General features: G+C 40.1%; 1 protein-coding gene across 2 annotated transcripts; it reads right to left on the bottom strand.

Annotated features, from left to right (window-relative positions):
- Positions 1 to 4,680: 4,680 nt before the first annotated feature.
- LOC139201208 (neuroepithelial cell-transforming gene 1 protein-like) lies at positions 4,681 to 12,649 on the bottom strand. Of its 2 annotated transcripts, XM_070830472.1 has the most exons (13): positions 12,397 to 12,649; positions 10,465 to 10,531; positions 10,196 to 10,255; positions 9,063 to 9,170; positions 8,788 to 8,955; positions 8,364 to 8,426; positions 8,179 to 8,275; positions 8,006 to 8,082; positions 7,634 to 7,891; positions 7,359 to 7,529; positions 7,062 to 7,248; positions 5,489 to 5,785; positions 4,681 to 5,454 (listed from the first exon to the last, which is right to left on the bottom strand). In XM_070830472.1, the coding sequence occupies exons 1-12, from the start codon at positions 12,540 to 12,542 to the stop codon at positions 5,490 to 5,492; spliced, it is 1,698 nt and encodes a 565-aa protein (XP_070686573.1). In that variant the 5' UTR covers positions 12,543 to 12,649; the 3' UTR covers positions 4,681 to 5,454; position 5,489. The 2 variants fall into 2 exon arrangements, with proteins under 2 accessions (XP_070686573.1, XP_070686572.1); XM_070830471.1 differs by having other exon boundaries at positions 4,681 to 5,785.
- Positions 12,650 to 18,900: the final 6,251 nt, after the last annotated feature.

Genomic DNA, 18,900 nt, shown 5'->3' with positions numbered 1-18,900 from the left:
TATGAATGTAAACTGTCCTGGAATATAAGACAAATACACCCAAAACTGTGTAGTATACATTTAAAATAGTATATATGTATACATGATTTATTCTTGGGGAGCTTTTGAACACAAATGTGAGACCTTCAGGATGCCCACATGGATCTGAGACATATGTTAAGGTCAACATTTTGTTAAAAAGTGCTACATTATGAATTTAAACGTGGGTCACATTGCCAAGTAATCTCTCCCTCAACATTTCAGATTGTGAAGATTGTTTTTAAATCTTAGTAACATCGGAGAGACTGAAGTGCATCACTGGTATCATCACAGGGAGTTCAGAAAGACTCACTGAGCAGTTAATGTCTCCATGTCCGGTTTCTGCTGTAATCTCCTGCTGTAGTGCTGGAAACTTTACATTAAGCTTAATGTTTCTGTAAAGGACTGTGTGAAAAGAAACCTCACCAATAGCATTTAGTCTGTCATTTCCAGCAATCCTTTTAACAGGCCTGGCAGACAGATCCCATTTGCACAGCGGTCTAACACACTCTGGATGCTGAGAGTAGGCTGACAAAGATCAGTTGGAACCAAATGAAAGAAAAAACAGGGACTGACGTCACTACTGTCTTTGTCAAGGTTATCACAGGAGTGACCTACAGTGCACAGATATCAGGGCAATCGCTTAGAAAGGAACCTACCGAAGATTATGAGAGCAGCATGCAACAATAACCTGAAATGAGACTCACCCACGCACAGATAATAAACGCATTCATTCAATCTGACCTGCTAAAAAATGTGTCTGAACATGAGCTGCTGGCTGCTGCAGAGCCTGAGAGATATCAGGTGTGAAATAAAGTAACAGTCTACAAATAAAAGCTTATGGTGGTTCCTGTATTTTTAAACTCTATATACACAACCCCTGGCAAAAATTATGGAATCACCAGTCTCAGAGGATGTTTAATTTTGTAGAAAAAAAAAGGAGATCACAGACATGACACAAAACTAAAGTCATTTCAACTTGCAACTTTCTGGCTTTAAGAAACACTAAAAGAAATCAAGAAAAAAAAGATGTGGTAGTCAGTAACAGACCAAGCAGAAGGAAAAAATTATGGAATCACTCAATTCTGAGGAAAAAATTATGGAATCATGAAAAAAAAACCAACAACAAAAGAACACTTCAACACACCACTAGTACTTTGTTGCACCACCTCTGGCTTTTATAACAGCTCGCCGTCCCAGAGGCATGGACTTAATGAGTGACAAACAGTACTCTTCGTCAATCTGGCTCCAACTTTCTGATTGCTTTTGCCAGATCAGCTTTGCAGGTTAGAGCCTTGTCACGGACCATTTTCTTCAACTTCCACCACAGATTTTCAATTGGATTGAGATCTGGACTATTTGCAGGCCATGACATTGACCTTATGTGTCTTTCTTCAAGGAATGTTTTCACAGTTTTTGCTCTATGGCAAGATGCATTATCATCCTGAAAAATGATTTCATCATCCCCAAACACCCTTTCAAAGTGTCCAAAATGTCAACGTAAACTTGTGCATTTATTGAAGATGTAATGACAGCCATCTCCCCAGTGCCTTTACCTGACATGCAGCCCCATATCATCAATGACTGTGGGAATATGCATGTTTTCTTCAGGCAGTCGTCTTCATGAATCTCATTGGAACGGCACCAAACAAACGTTCCAGCATCATCACCTTGCCCAATGCAGATTCGCAGTTCATCACTGAATATGACTTTCATCCAGTCATCCACAGTCCACGATTGCTTTTCCTTAGCCCATTGTAACCTTGTTTTTTTCTGTTTAGGTGTTAATGATGGCTTTCGTTTAGCTTTCCTGTATGTAAATCCCATTTCCTTTAGGTGGTTTCTTACAGTTCGGTCACAGACGTTGACTCCAGTTTCCTCCCATTTGTTCTGCTGTGCATTTTCTGTTTTCAAGACATATTGCTTTGAGTTTTCTGTCTTGACGCTTTGATGTCTTCCTTGGTCTACCAGTATGCTTGCCTTTAACAACCTTCCCATGTTGTTTGTACTTGGTCCAGATTTTAGACACAGCTGACTGTGAACAACCAACATCTTTTGCAACATTGCGTGATGATTTACCTTCTTTAAGAAGTTTGATAATCCTCTCCTTTTTTTTCAATTGACATCTCTTGTGTTGGAGCCATGATTCATGTCAGTCCACTTGGTGCAACAGCTCTCCAAGGTGTGATCACTCCTGTTTATCTGCAGACTAATGAGCAGATCTAATCTGATGCAGGTGTTAGTTTTGGGAATGGAAATTTACAGGGTGATTCCATAATTTTTTCCTCAGAATTGAGTGATTCCATAAAAAAGTAACTGTTACTGACTACCACATCTTTTTTTCTTGATTTCTTTTAGTGTTTCTTAAAGCCAGAAAGTTGCCATTTGAAATGACTTTAGTTTTGTGTCATGTCTGTGATCTGCTTTTTTTCTACAAAATTAAAGAACTGAATGAACATCCTCTGAGACTGGTGATTCCATAATTTTTGCCAGGGGTTGTACATCAACATAACAACTTTTAGGCCAAAAAAAACGATAAAGGTCAAAGGTTGAGTATCAATACATGTGCCTATATTCTGATCATACCTTTAACACCACTGCTGCTAACTTGCTAACCAACAGTCCTGGTGCTACTTCTTGTTTAACCGGACTAACAACCTGTAAAGAAGCTCCTGGGAACACAAAAACTTAGTGATTTTAACTTTGATGTCATGGTTTTGTACTTAAAGAGGTTAAAAGTCCAACAACACTTTCGGTTTCAATTCAATTCAATTCAACTTTATTGATCCCCCAAGGAGGGAAATTTCATTTTACAGTGGGGGGGAAAAACAGGAGGAGAGAGAGAGGGGAGGAGAAAAAACATGCGACACCAGACTGTACTCATGTGGAGTGCAGTGTGGGACCGGTAAAAAAACCTTAACCTTGTGGCCTTAATCAACTTTTATATTTCAACCATTTTCTCTGGCCCTGTGGACGTGTAATGGTGGAGTCCCGTCCTTCCACTTAAACGAGAATAAGACGGTGAGTAGAGAGGGACACAAAACCTGTACAGGTTGATTGGCCATTTGAAGGGGACACTATGGGGCTGCTCCAAAAATAGCACTTATGGGGTTTGACTTTACTGTATGCTTTGGCTGTTCACCCGTGGAAATGTTACAAAAGGAAAGCAGAAGAAAAAAACAACTATGAAAGACGACCAATCATTCATCGACACACCTACACATGTTCAGGCCAATCGTTTTCCCAGACAGGCAGAGAGCCTTTTTCCTGAGAAAATTGAATAATCTGAATAATCTCTCTCTCTCTCTTTTGAATTCTTAAATCACTTGGTTTCTTTTACTTAAAGAGTTTGATTGTGACCTGCTCTTTTATGAAAATTGTCTTGAGATAATGTTTCTCATGAATTGGTGACATATAAATAAAGAATAATTGATTGATTGATTGGGGTGACAAATGCCAAATAGTTCTACATGAACCCTTATAACCCAGTCACACTGCATGGACACCAAACACTGGCAAAACTGCACATCCAACGTTGTCTTACTTCATTAGAAAAAAAACATTATGGAGAAAAGCTGGCTGTTTAGAAGCTGCTAGTTGCAAATGAGATATGAATACTACAGGTTCAACAGCTGACACTGTCGGAGAGGTCAAATCGGTAAGTGCTTTGCCGTGCCGCTGGAACTGTAAAAGTCAGCTGTGGGCATGGCGGCTGGAGCTTTATGACCCTGATCTTGTCACAGACGCCTGAACCCAAACTACAGTCTGTTTAACAGCTGAGTCAAGGCACCTCCTTTTTGTGCAGCTTCATGTTTGGTGCTCTCATTTCTGCAGCCATTTTGCTGTCACATTAATTTAACCATTTAACCAACTTAAATGAGTTCACATTAATGCTGTCATTTCTGCAAAAAGAAGTCTGAAAAAGCAGAATCTGTTACAAGTACATCTGCCTCTCTTATCTGCGGTGCTAATGTGTCACTCACACACCCCAAACATTGATAATCATCAGTCTCACACCACTACAAACACCAGATAAACACGTACATAGGAGATATATAACTATAGTTTACCTAAATGTAGATCAATCTTTGCAGCTATATAAAAGCAGCAGTGTTAATGCAAATCATGTTTAGGCCTCTTCTTAGTAATTCAGAGCTTATATCAATGAGTCTCACCAAGCAGCCGCGAGTGTTTCATAATAACAGGTTAGAGCAGCCTTTTAAGAGGAAGATTCAAGCACTTTTCCACCATTTTTAAGGTACTCAAAACCAAAGATTTCCATACTATCAAAGCCTTTATCATCACATCTCAATTGTTAACATAAATGAAATTGTGAAAAACAAAACACAGAATTTCTTTGTCATTTAGTTTGTTTTACCAACTGTTCATATTAACTTTGTTTGTATGCTTTAATCATGATTATTATGTACACACCAATTTATGTTCACTTTTCAAGGAGTACATCCTAAACCTTGAAAATGCAACTTGAAAATATGAAAAAGACTAGAACAAGTACCTTCTGTGCAGCAAGATGGCAGAAAATTAAAGAAGACATGCTTTTAAACTGAAAATAATTCACTAGTTCAGGGAATTTTTGTCAATGGACATTTAATCTTCCAAGACTCTCAACACACTGAGAAACAAACTTCAGTTTCCTTCAGCTTCTGTTTCCCAGACAAATGTTGCAACACCATGTTAAACAGCTCTGCCAACAGTAAGAGGAAGTGACTCAGGGTAAAGTACATCCAAGCGGACATTGGTGTGTGGTAACATCTCATGGTTAGTCATACTCAGGACTCTTTTTCAGTACAAAATGTTTTATTTTTTGTCTAATTATAAACATTTCACTGAATACATCTAGATTCATTTCATTTTTTTCCCCAGGAAATGCTTTTACATGATCGTGTTCATGGTGTTTGTTCTGCTCATTATCTCATAGCTAATCTCAAACAGTATAAAACGTATATTTTTCAGTTTCTCGATCCCTTATCTTGGCACGGATAACAAACACTGTCTATGATATAGAAGCACTGACATTTAAAAACGTAAGTTTTATGGTTTAAATGTGCTGACACTGGAATGGACGATGAAACTAAATTTCAAGATCTACGAGTGGTAAAAAAGTTATTGACACATAAATCCCTAATTTCACACACATTAAGCTGGCGTAAACATACATTTCAGTCACACTGTCACCTTTTTTGTAAACTAATTACACGTTTTAAGAACTAAAATTTTATGCACATTTGGACGGAAATGATTGGAAAGAGTTTTTCAGTGCAGCTACAAAGACAAAGCACGAGCACAAAAACAGTGGTTACATGGAAATTCACTGACAGACACTCGCAGACGTGCCTGTCTGAGAGGAACCCTTTGTGAACCTTTGGGTCGGGTTAAATGTCTACACTCCCGTTTCCTTCCTCTTCAGGGAGCCTTGTAACTTCAGACTTTAGACTTTAGACTTCTTAAGTCTACTTCTGGTCCAGTCTGGTTTTGGAAAGTGTCTGAGGCCTGAGTTTAGGACCAGAGACAGGTGGACAGTTCTCATCTGTGTCCTCCACAAAGCCAGAGGCTGAGAAAGTGGAGGAGCGGCGCTTGGCTCTGACAGCATCACCCTGCTCACCTCTAGGTGGAGCCCCCTGTTGTTCGGCCATCGCAGTGCGTAGACAGTTGAGCCACTGCTGTTTGTGGTAGACGTCGTTGACATGCAGGGTGTGGGACTGGCCATGGGATGGATCCAGAGAGCTCACACGAAATATGTTCTTGGCTAGAGGGACACAGAAAGAAAAGAAATGCAGTTAACAAGCAAAGGAAGGGATACAAAAATCAAGTGCTACGGCACCTCCTTCAAAGGTTTCTTTCCTCATGCCATCAGGACTGTGACTCTGACCCTGTCAGGAAGCCACACATCACCCTAACCAACAAGTCATATTCTATCTATATAGCATTTATTTTAATTACTCCTTCATCGCATTATTAAAGACTACTTGTCAGCACAACTAATTTAACTTAAAGCTGCTCTAATTCATATTTTCATATTAACAGTGTAACAAATGAATATGTATTATGTGAAAGATTTACTTAAACACTGACTTTGGATAAATACCTCATACAATACCACTTTCCACTTTAAAAATCCAAACAAACCATCTAAGGGACACTGACTGAATTAAAAACCATTTGAATTATGTCAGAAGTTGAGCTAATTCTGTTATGAGAACACACAAAGGGTCCATGTGGGCAGAGTTCAAACTTTACTGTTTTAAAAGTAAAAATTAGTGGACCCAAAATACAGAATTGTTACTGGGCTGTTCACTGTGAACAACATCATAATTGTATTATTTCTGATGTTCATAGCAAAGCCAACAGGCACACTGCATTCTGGATGTAATGTGAAATGTAATTACGTCCACAATCTCGGTAAGACCTTTGAGATGGAAAACGACTGACTAAGTTATTACATATGCAAGTGCAGTTAAGTAAAAAGTTATATTCCAAAAAGAACAAATATACCAAAATATGCTTCTCAGCTGCAGTAGCAGCTCAGACGTGCCTGTGCACAAGAAAATCTGATACTGCAGCAAAGACAAGATCAAAGTAATCGCAGGTTCAATAGTTAAATATTTTGTCCTGCACCATTCCTCCCACTCACTGCTCAGGCCGTGTTGGGTTGTACCAAGAACTCATTTGAAAAGCGTCAAACACTGGGAGTGCAGGACAAAGTGATAATGATACCCTACTTCTACACTGCGTCAGCGTCTAATTACTGTATTCATTAAAAGCTCAGGCCACAGAAAAATCCCAAACAGTCCCAAGAGACGTCTTCAAGATGTCAAATCTTCTGTGATATAAAGGAGGAAAAGCAGAAAATCTTCACACGTGAGAAGCTGAAATTAGATAACTTCTGGCATCTCTGTCTGATAAATGAAGCAATCCAACACTCCCTGTCAATTAAAGGGTGACACAAATCTTGAGAAAATGCCTCGCCACAGCTAAGCTAACTGCAGACGCTCCACCAGGAGGCCGGGTGCACCTCAACGCACCTTTCTCTCCGTTTGTGAAAGCCCCTCTGAAGGACCCCCCCATGCGGATCTCTCCATCCTGCAGGTCCTCTAGAGCCAAGTCCCGAACTGGGATGGGCTGTCGATACACCTGGAAGCAGCTCCTGTCATTCCGCGTCACCGGTCGGGTCAGAACCAAGAGTTCAGAGAAGAGGAACACGTGCAGCCTCTGTGAAGTAAGACAATAACAGAGAATGAAACTTATTTTAATACAAGACGGTATATCAGTTCTTATTGCATGAACATGGTAATAATAAGCAGGGTAATCTTAATTCGTACCGAGCCACTCTTGTTCCGCAGCTCTCCATGACAAAGCAGAGTCTTACAGTTGTCTATGAGAGGGTCCCGCTGCTTATCATCCAGATACTCCAGTTTGTCTATGTAATACTGGCACTCAGACTCCCCTTTTCTCATGTTGATATCAGACAGAATCTCCTGGATTATAGTGACCTGGGTAATTAAAGAAAGAGAAATCAGGTTGACTGTTTGCTACCCATCAGATTCAACGGCAACGCTGTCTGTGATGTGAGTGGTGTGTAATGCGGATAACATACAGCTCTCTCCAGACTGGCCACGTCTGGGTGATCAGGAGGAGTGTGTCTGAGGATTTCTCGCAGCAGCAGTGGATATTTCACCAGGCGTGAACGCGGAATGTCTAGGAAGCTCCAGAGGTCGAGCTTCCTGCTGAAGGGCGACTCCAGGCAGCGCTGCAGGAAGTCCTGCACCCGCTTATCCTGCTTTTTCTGGTCCAGCAGGGCTTTGGCTGCAAGCTGGTTGCTGCAGTAGCCTTTGTAAGCATTCAAACCAGGCAGCTGAGAAGATACAATAACAGATACAATGTCTTCACATGCGCAAATCAATCATACTTGAAGATAATGGCTGTTTAGATAAATATCAACATATATTGTGTGTGCTGCCATACACACCCAGTCTATAACTATCTGTCCAATCTGAGCCACTGTTCCATCAGGGCCAGTTCCCTCCGTCAGTTTAATCAACAAGTCTGCAGATAAAAAGAGCACACATGGTGAAAACACAATGAAAACACAATGCATCAATTAAAGCAGTTTAAGTCCAAGAACGGTTCGTGGTGACTTACCCTCGTGTAACGGGATGTATGCATCCAGGTCCCCAAAGATGTGAGCTAGTTCCTCCTCTGTCATGATGGAAAGCTTCAGCATCGGATCATGGTATGCCTAAAAGTGAGAAAAGCTGCAGCGTGAGCACAAAGGGGACGTAAATGTTTTGATTTTTTTGTATAGTTTTAAGTAAAAATGTTCCAACCTTTCGTGCAAGTTGGAGATCTTCGATGAGATCCTGTTCTCCCCTGTAAAGCTCATGAATGGCCTGGAAAATGACACAAAAGAGGAACCAGGGCAGTTAGGTTTTCTGCTCTCTGTACTTTTAAGATGACTGTCCGTTAGACCAGCAGTTCTCAGCACGGGGTTTGAGGACCCCCCGGGAGTCCCTGAAGGGGTTTCAGGGGGTCCCCAGACAAACAGGGAATATTTTAATTTCACTATTATTTCACTGACTGGAAATTACAATATAGACAGCTGTGGAATACCAAATCTTGTCAGACAGGAGTCCCTGAGAGTCCATTTTATCAAATATGGGTCTGCGGCCTGATGCGTATTAGTTTGAGGGTCACTGACACCAAACATTGAGAAACACCGGTCTAGACTATAAAATAACTGAACTGCAGAACCTCTTGTCTCTTGATCTCTTTGGTGGAGAATGTGCTCTTCTGATGGACGTCAAGCGTCTCCGACCACAGCGTGCTGTTTCTGCGTTTGGTGGGAGTGGGACCGGCTGTCTTGCTGCTGGCTTTGAGTGACATCCCTGGTGACTTATTTTCACCACGTAAAGACATTGACTGAGAAAAAAAACCGCAATGTTGTACAGTCAAACAAAATTTCAATCAACTTAAATTTCTACAAGCTAAATTCATTAGAGGGGGAGCCACGAAAGTGTCACATTTACCTGGATGGTCTGGCCGAAGCGCCGCACAGCTCCATTCTTTGAAGGAGATATCAAGTTGACGAGGGATGAAACTTTGGCCAGAGGTCGCACCCGCTTGTTATTTGGCTCCTGGGAATCAAGGAAACAAACATTGATCTTCAGTTCCACTTAACTGTACAGAGGTGTACTCTATAGATGTTATGACTTCCTTCTGAAGTCCATTAAAGTCATGTTGGTATCGCCAAGAAACACACACATGGTTTGAGTAACTGAAGTTAAGTTATTCAGCAGGTCTCTCACAATTGACAGTTGAAGGGTAACGTGTGTGTATGAACTCAAACAGCCAAAACCGGATATACCGCAGCAACCCAAAGTAAAGAAAGAGAGTAAACATTAAACTTTATCTAATCATCAAGTAACTAAAAAAAACTGTTGGAAAAACTAACTCTTGGCGTCCTGAAGCTGCATGCACCCTGCACAGCTGGTACAACTGACAATGATGCCATCAGTGGGTGTCAGTTTCCTGTGGCTAGCCACACGGGGCACATATACCAGCCACACAGTCTAATAAAATACTTATTAGGAATTTAACATGTCCTATTAATATTTAGTTCTGACAATAAAGGTGTAACAATATCCTGAATAATACAGTATTGTTTATTTCAAAGTTCCCAGTATATGTGATTTGTTATTATAACAATATACCATAAAACACTGCTTTTGTTTAGTGTGATTTATCCTGCTGAGAAACCACTCTAAATGTGTCAGGAAAAACAACAAATACATTGTTTTATTCCACTCTCCAATATTGTAGCTAACTTTTATTACAGTGTCAAAATGAAAATGTATGTTGTTGACGTTTTATTGAAAGTATATTAAACCAATTTCACAGAGCGAGGACACTGTGATAACGTTGAGGGACAGTGAGGCTCAGATTTCCTTTCACCACTGTTATTTCCTCAGGCGGACCGTTGTGCCAGTCTAAGGGATAGTGGGATTATCCTGAGCTCATAACACACAAGAGCACACATGGCTGTCTGTGGTGAGTGCCTGAGTCATGCAGAAGGATTAGAAGTTTGTTGTGAGGACACGTTCAAGGGTGCTACGCTAGACCTGCACCGAACGGACAGACAGGAAGCTGTGCCGACTCTCACCTTTAGATCGAAGCTGGACAGACTGACCGTGTCATCCTCCTTCTCTTTGCGCTTTCTCTTCTGCAGCAACATAAGAATACGCACTGGTCACATATGTAGCAACATCTCTACTATAAATCCATCACAGCCCAGCTAACTCATAATAATATGGAATTGCATGTGTTAATGATACAAGATATGAATAAACTTTTATTTTAACAGAGCATAGGTGTGAGGGTGTGATCACAGCAATCTAAAATGATGCCATCATGTCGTCAATATTGACTCACAAGACTGAAATCCCACGGAGTCCCAGGGGTGAGGAAGGTGAAGGAGCTGCCTCTCTGCAGTGGAGGTCTACAGGAAATGAGACAAATAATCAGCAATGAAAACAATTTTAGATGCTGCAGTGCAGAATGACAGCTTGGCTTATTTCATGCTGTAACTGTTTATGGGGTAACAAATACTCTGCTGAGGATATCGTATTTATAAAGACGGGCGGATTCTGGCACTGGCAGCTGAAACACATTTCAAACAGCAAATCAAGACTTTAACACATGACTGAGCTTCACCTGAATTTCAAGAATAATGTATTAATTCTCTGTATCTATCATATGAGGGTGGTAAATCGAATGTATCCAGGAGAAGACAGGGAATAATTGTTTTTATGGGGAATGAATTTCCTTTCTTTTTATATGCTGGATTCCTTTTGAATGCTATTTTTGTTCTTGTCACTGTTACCGTATGATGACTGAAGGGTGATAATGTTTAAAACCATGTAAGGAGCTGGACTGCTCTCTGCTGCTGCTGCAGAGAAATTTCAGTTGTGGTGACGAAACAGTGCCACTATAGAGAGTAACAATGTCTTCTTCTTTGTGAAAGACACCCCGAGGGTGCTGTCAAAGCCAGGGTCAGCTGAACATGCTGCTAAACAGCGTCCTCTCTTCTTGTAGTCCTGCCTTCAAGTCACGTTGGAATAATAACAGAATTGTGAGTTGAGAGTGAAATATGAAAGAAAGTGATGAAAATAACTGGCAAATGTATCTGCAAGGCAAGCCATTGGGATGTGATTTGTGTGTGTGTGTGTGTGTGTGTGTGTGTGGGGGGGGGGGGGGGGGGGGGAGTATGTAAACATAGTAACACTTACAAGCTAATTATTATGTAGGTCAAAAATATTCCTTCTTTAGTTTTGGCTCTTTCATAAATCATCATCACAAATGACTATATTTTGGAAAAGCAGCGACATATTCAAAGCCAACCTCATCTGCAGATATTAATAAAGTTTGTACTTTATTTGTATAAGAGCAAATACAGGTTTAACTATGCAGACATGCAGAGTTGGAAGAAGACCATGATGCATTATTGTGTTGCTATTCAAGAGACATTTAAATAAAATACAGGCAGAGAAATCAGGATGCCAATACTGCCCAGTAGCTAGTGGAAATATACACAATACAATATAAAACTGATAACAATGCTATGTGCAGATATTAAAACCTATTAACCTGCGTTTGGTGCAACTAAATGTAATAAAATGTAAACATATACGTGGCTGGTATTTTAGCATTTTACAGAGAAAGTCTACCTCATGTAATCAGCAGCTAACTTTATAATAAAAAACTACAATAGCTACACGAACAACTGAAAATGGAGATATGATCAATTATAGCTTCAACTAATTATTATGCTTCATTATTGATTAATAAAGTGAATTTTGAGTAATCATTTTGTCTATAAAATGTCAAAATTGAGAAAACTGCCAATCACAGGCCCCCTACAGAGACAATGATTATATTCATGTCATATTCATATTGTTTGACCAACAGTATAAAACCCAAGGATATTCAATGTTAAGTGATGTAAATGGGGATAAACAGCAAAATGTCACATTTTAGAAGCTGGAACCATGGCTGGCATTTTTGCCTGAAAAAGTTTTTCTTAATCAGTTGACAGATGGTTTCAGCCATATAATCAATGGTAATGGAAGTGATATTTATCAATAAATGACTATATAAGCATAATTGTGCCAAATCAAGTTCATACGAATAATGTGGATTCCGAGGTGCACTTGAAAGCATCGTTTGCCAGTTACAACAACAGCTCTGCTCACCGTTGGCTAACGTTAGCTAGCCCAAATGTGCTAAAGTTATTCTCCATTTCCAATGAAACTTCGAAATGGATGCATAAATATAATTAACAGATATCACATATGCTCTGCTTACTTTTTGGAGTTGTTTCTCCGGAGGGTTTGTTTGCGCGGCTCCGCGGCGCTGACGACACTGCTGGTGGACGTCCTCGATGACATCCTACGAAGTTTAGGCTTTATATTTTCCACCGTCGTCCCGCTAACTTCCTCATTTTCTTCCATTTTGCAGGAGGCTTCGTTTTAATATCGATTATACCGAGACGCAGTTATGGCTAAGTGAATAAAAGATAAAATCCAGACGTATGAAAACTGGCCCGATATGTACAAAGAAAGCAGAAGATCGATGACAACAGAACACACACCACGGCGGAAGTTTGAATATGGCGGATTCTTGGAAACGGACCAATCAGGAGAGGGCCCGGTGCTCTGCTGCTAGGATACCATGAGATGGGAGGGGCCAGGCGGAATTCTATAGGAGGGCCATGAAAGCAGCCAAATTATGTTTTTCACCAGGCGGGGAATAATAGGAAACAAGCCAACCATGAAACATATTCAGATTTATAAATACAGTGGATGTTATCAGCAGTGGAGTGCTTAAAATATATATTATTAGTGGAAACCGGGGATAAATATATATAAAAAGTGAATTGATAAACACATACGATTTTATTATCAGATTTATTGCATGAGATTGAGAACCATTAATTTCATCTTTAGGTCATATTTTCTCACTCCAAATAATTTCAATGATGATAATATGGATTACAGTTACATTGTCAAGGACTATTTGATTACAACTTTAATACTGTCTTTAAAATGTGAAAATTTTAGGATTCTGAACCTTTTTACCAATGGGTTTTTTTTATTATTGATCTTTCATTTGACCAAATATGTTTTGATCTATATCGAAGTAAGTCACAGCTCTGAGGTTGCCAGTTTTGTTCATGTTTTTTTAATTAGTTTGTGTTTTTGTTACAATGTTAACATTGTTTTATAGATTATGTGGTTTTTATTCTGTTTTATTCACACTGAAAAAAAGAAGATGAACATTTTGAGTCAGTGCTCCTGTTGCATCACAACAACAAGAACACAGAACACCTGCAGGTTGTGTCAGTGCTGTTTCTATGAGGGTGATTTGACTAAATGTAAATGCTGAACATGTAAAATGAATTTTATTTGCATAGAAAATGTTTGTGGCTCCATTTTTAGTATAAGGTGTCATATTTTATTGATTTTCGTTTAATTTATATTGCTTTTATAATATATTTTCATTTCAATGAAGGCAATGCATTTAAAATTCAAAATACTGTCACGTCATTAATTCCCTCCAAATTTCTTGACTTTTCATTGAAATGAAATGTCATCTTAAGTTAAGACTGATGATGTGCAATAAACCTTTTCCTCAGGATTAGATTTTATAGATAGTCTGTGGGCCTGTTTAAGCGTCCTCTACTGGACGACCAGACCATCAGTCAAACGGGACACGATGAGCTCTTTGGACCCTAAAGCTGTGTCCTTCACGAGCACATCATCACCTCAGTGGGGCCATTTATTCCACTTTAATCAACATACCTGTCGGTCACATGAAATATGGTGCCTGACATCACTGCTTTAATGTCTTCATAAAGTCAGGCTGGAGAGGCCATTTTGAAATGGATGAGAAGATGTGTCCTGTAGCTTCATACTTATGGCTGACAGTTTGTAAGCTGAAACCATCTGTAGTGATGTGAGCTTTTGGTTGGATGAGATAAAAACGAGCACACAAACTCATGGACATATTTGACAAAACAAGGTCCATTCAGCAGCTGTTCTGGAGCTTTCTTTCATATAAAATGAATATCTGCTTTTAAGAGACAATGGTCAAGAAGTCTTCAGGTGTTAAAAATGGATTTGATCATCTACAGTTCCATAAAAACAGGGCAAACTCTGGTGATGAAGATTGTGCGATCAAAAGCTTCATAACAGTGGACTTCCTGGTGAAGAAGAAACTTTCAAGGTATTCATTAGTTCTATTGAACCCAACAGGTCATGATAGTTTTAAACATTTCTTATGTAACAGATTTAAAAGAACTACAGCAGGTTAAATGAGGCAGATGGATTATGCCATTTCAATTGAAAGACCTTGAGTGCTCATCAGAGATAAAGCTGTTATCTCCAGTTGACAGGGTGCAAGTAAATGTAACAAAGGCCACCAGTGACATGTAAATGTATGGTAGCAAATGTATGGAAATGTTTTATTGCGATGAAGTTATTTTATCTGTGATGCATACAATATATGCTGATTCCAGTCTTTTATAGAAATGCACAGAAACCTTTTATTTATAATGAAAGCCAATTGGTCCAGAACTTGTTAATAAAAGCAGATGTGTGTAAAATGTAAATTTGGGGCAAAGGGAGACAGAAGATTTTTATTTGATCTTTATTAAATCAGGTGGTCTCACTGAGATTAAGATCTATTTCACAAGAGAGACCTGAGAACAAGAAACATTCGCAAAGACACACAGAACAAGAAATGTACACAATTACACAATAATAGGAATTAAAGAGGCAGAATCTCCAAGGGTAATGAATGACTCTAGTTTGGGGACAGATTACAGTTCATTCAATATAAAAGGTGCATAATAGCTGACAGCAGATGTGATGGATCTCTGAAGTTATGTAGGCACTGGATTGTGTGCTGAAGTTACTGGATTTAAATGAGAGAAGAAATGTGAGGTAGTCTGGACGCTTCAATAGAAAAGCTCTGTACATGAACAACACGAGGCGACTGTTTCTTCTTCTCTTTATTTAACAAGAAGCAGGACAGCAGCTGTGATTGGTTAGTGAATGAAGCTCCAGTAATTTATACAAACGTGACCTACTTTTTGGGATTACAGGAACATCTCATATTTCACTCATGTACAATTCCTGTACATGCTGATAGTCCACCTCCCAGAACACTGATTTCATATGGTGCTAGAGACCATGTACAAACATCTACGTCACCAAATGAAATCAGTTTCTGAGTGCAGTCCTGAACTCAACAAGTCTTCTGCTTTCGTGGATTTGCATTTTTATAGTGCGTTATATTTGAAACATGCAATACAAACCATGTTGGGCTCGGAAAAATAAATCTCTGATATGGTGTAATACGGGCTGGAGAGCCTCGCGCTGATAACTGGATGCAGATGTATGTCGAAAGTAGCTGTCTGAAGATGGAAACTGTCTGGAGTTTGCCCCATCTCACAGCACGACGGCCCATTCTACAAACGAACAGCAGAGGGTGTGGTTACATTAAAAGCCAGAGCCAAACCAGTGACCCAGTGGTGAGAGAAATTTTAAAGTGAACCTCAGGAAGCTCAAAGGGATATTTCTGTAGAGACAGCGTCAGCAAAGCTCAGAGGAAACCCCCGGGTGTCTCCTGGTACTCCACCCACCTGGGTCAGCGGGCCGAACCAGAGTTCTTAGCTACAGACCAAACTCATTCGAAACAAACATGACAGTAAAACAATCATATCAGGCTTCAGACATCAGGATACTTATGGAAACATGTTTGATGTTTGATTGAGATGACATTTTAACATTGCTGAGGGTGTTTTAAGGGATTAACAAACATTCTGACCTTCTTGCTGAGAGTTTGATGAGAGGACTGACACCACTCTCATGTCTGTACGCTGAATATGAAGCCACAGCCAGCAGATGGTTAGCTTAGCTTAGCAGTAAGACCGGAAACAGCTGGTGTGGCTCTGTCTGACGCGGAAAAAAACCCAACCCATTAGCACCTCTAACATTTACTTTTCAAACTGGTCCAACAACATATGACATGGTGGTTATTGTACGTCAGAGGTTCTAGACGGTGGATTTGATAACTTTTGCATATAGCTAAGCTAGCTGTTTCCCCTGCATCAAGTCTTTATGTTAAGCTAAGCTAAGCTAAAGCTAAACAATGTCTGAATGTAACAATATCTTTACACCAATGCCTCTAAAGTTCACTAAAACCCCAATTTGTCATTCTCTAATCATTGGGATTCAAACATAGAGATATAAATATGTTAACTAGCGAACTTTAGAGGTGCTGGAAGGTGAGTTTTGTTAGTGGTATCATTCTTCTCCTCTAACTCTCTACAACAATGTATGTTTCCATAAATGTCAAAATATTTCTTGAAGAGTTGAAGGTGCTGGAGAAAAGGACAAACTGAGAACGAAGAGGCTGAGTAACAGGAAGCACTGAACGCCTCAATGCCGCCCCTCTCATGTCAGGGCAGTATCAGTCATCACCTCACAAGGACAAACCCACCATTCAGGTTAGTCTGTAAGGTCAAACACTGGTCAAGAAAAGGTGTTATGACATTGCTGGCAACTATAAATCACTGCCTTGCAAAAAATTTAAATGTGGATGTCTTTATGTCAAAAAAAAAAAAAACAGCAGCAGGTAGGCTGGAAGAGAGGCAAGAAGTGGATTAAAAAACAGGCATCATGGTTGAATGGTCAGGTCTGAGCTATAGAAATAACTGGCGACTGTTGACATTAAGTGCGTAACATAAAAGTAACAGGTCGAGCAGGTCTAAGTCACTACAGGAGCTATGACTCATGTTTGTTCCCAGATGGCTTAATTTGAACAGGAGCTGAGGGGGGGGGTGAAGGTTTATTACGTGACACATTGTTCATCACACCTCCTCTTCCCCTTCCTTCCACGCTCATGGGCCAAACCTCATGTAAATAAATCCAAATACAACGCACAGAGACAAAAAAGGTAAAAGATAGCACATACATGTCATCCGAGGAGAGGACATTTGCGCAGTCCAATCTTGCTCCATCACATAAAAACAACCCTAGATGAATTAAGAGAAAGGAAATTAAATTCTACCCTCCTTGATGGTAAATGGTCTGCGTCATCAAACTGGGATGATGACAGTGCCACAGTTAAATGAATGAGACATCAGGAGGCATCCAGAGAAAGTGTAGTCATCAATTTATCTCTCATCACTCCAATATCTTTGTCTGGAGTCATCGAGCACCCAAGAATTCAGAGCAGTGAGTCAGTCAGTCAGTCATTACTCAGATATGGGGAGCAGAAGTCAGTGGAAACTCTGCCTCATGGTGGATGATTGACTGATTGTAACATATCATTCCCCTGAGCTCTGAAGGTTGTGCGTCCCCCACGGCAGCTTCACGCTCGTATCAGACGGAATGCTCCTCAACGCGCTTAAGTGAGTTCACACCTAGGGCAAGCAGAGCAATTATCCTTAATGGTGGAAGGTATAACCCCGTGAATATGTGCAATCATGTGCTCGTGAGGCAGAGAGATGAGGAAGGGAGCAGTGAGTGAATGTAGTAGAAAGGTTTCCTATTCATCATGACATGAGCACGGAGGCTTGTCGGCCCGAGCAAAGCAGGACTGATTTATGCTCCTGAAGTACTGGCTGATGAATCCGATCAGTTTGTTCAGCAGGTGAGGCGAGCGTGAGTTGGACACACCTTAAGGGTGACTTTATTATTTGAAGCATTTACCCTCAAAAATGGCACTTTTAATTAAAAGCTAAAAAGCAGAAAAAGTGCTGATTGATTACTCTGAGATGATATACTTCCAATGAAAAAGTTTTTTTTTGCTCATGTGACATGCAGGCACATGTTAGCATCATCAAAGAGGTCCTGATACAAAGCTGCAGCCAGCAGCTTAGCTTAGCTTAGCATAAAGACTGGAGACAGAGGCTAGCTTTTTCCCCTCATACTGAATGGACAGACAATCTCTAACTATTGCTTTAAGGGGATGTGACAGGAGTCTACAGGATGCTGTTATGATGTAAAAAAAACCCCACCCGTCTAAAACTACAGGACAGTGAGCTGAAGATTAGTCAGTTCATCTCCATGTCCATAAACCGCCTATGATGTCAACACTTTAAGTGAGATGTCACGTCCCGTGACAACAGCTCTGCTTCCTCCACTGAAAGCAATCAACCTTGTGACAGATGAGTCATAGAATAATAGTTCCTGGGCTTTTCAATTGGAGGAGGCAGTTAACACGAACACCGGTGAACAGCCTCCTGTCTATGAAAGCGTATATGGTGATGGGTATGTAAAAAGAGGAGTGCATAACAGACACAGAAATTTGATTACTTGTGTCAGAATATGGAAAACAATGTCGACGTATTTGATGGTGGAAGATGAGTAATCAGGGGATTTTAGAGACTACTGTTAATTAGTGTGAACCTTTATCGTCTTGTCTGAGATCAGTTACTGTGTAGACAAAGGAAGACTTCATCAGACGAAAGATTTAAATGACAGAACGAGGTTTGCAGGGAGAGTGCTCTGCAGCTATATATACCTCCGCCGATGTAGGACAGGATCCAGGTGTGGTCACCTGGCACTCACTTATGCAACGTTTAGGTATGAGAGCAAGAGAGAGGAATAAAGACAGAAAGGTGCTGTATGGATACTCAAATACCTAAGATCATTTAGTATTAAGGAAGGAAGCTGAGGCTTGAAAATCAATCTCATAGACTCACATTCTCGCATCACATTTGTCTGTGAGTACACAGAGAAAGTGTTTCTTTGACAGGCTACAAGATTAATTTCCTCCCACCATCAACACAAACTGGTC

The sequence above is a fragment of the Pempheris klunzingeri genome, chromosome 5 (assembly GCF_042242105.1).
Source record: "Pempheris klunzingeri isolate RE-2024b chromosome 5, fPemKlu1.hap1, whole genome shotgun sequence".
In the NCBI taxonomy this organism is placed as follows: Eukaryota; Metazoa; Chordata; class Actinopteri; order Acropomatiformes; family Pempheridae; genus Pempheris; species Pempheris klunzingeri.
This window is presented reverse-complemented; position numbering and strand designations above follow the sequence as displayed.

Coding starts and splice junctions, on each gene's coding strand:
- LOC139201208 (XM_070830471.1), bottom strand. CDS start 12,542: ATGGAAGAAAATGAGGAAGTTAGCGGGACGACGGTGGAAAATATAAAG. Junction 8,083..8,178: donor ATACATCCCGTTACACGAGG/GTAAGTCACCAC, acceptor TTTTATCTGCAG/ACTTGTTGATTAAACTGACG. Junction 7,249..7,358: donor TGCGGAACAAGAGTGGCTCG/GTACGAATTAAG, acceptor CTTACTTCACAG/AGGCTGCACGTGTTCCTCTT.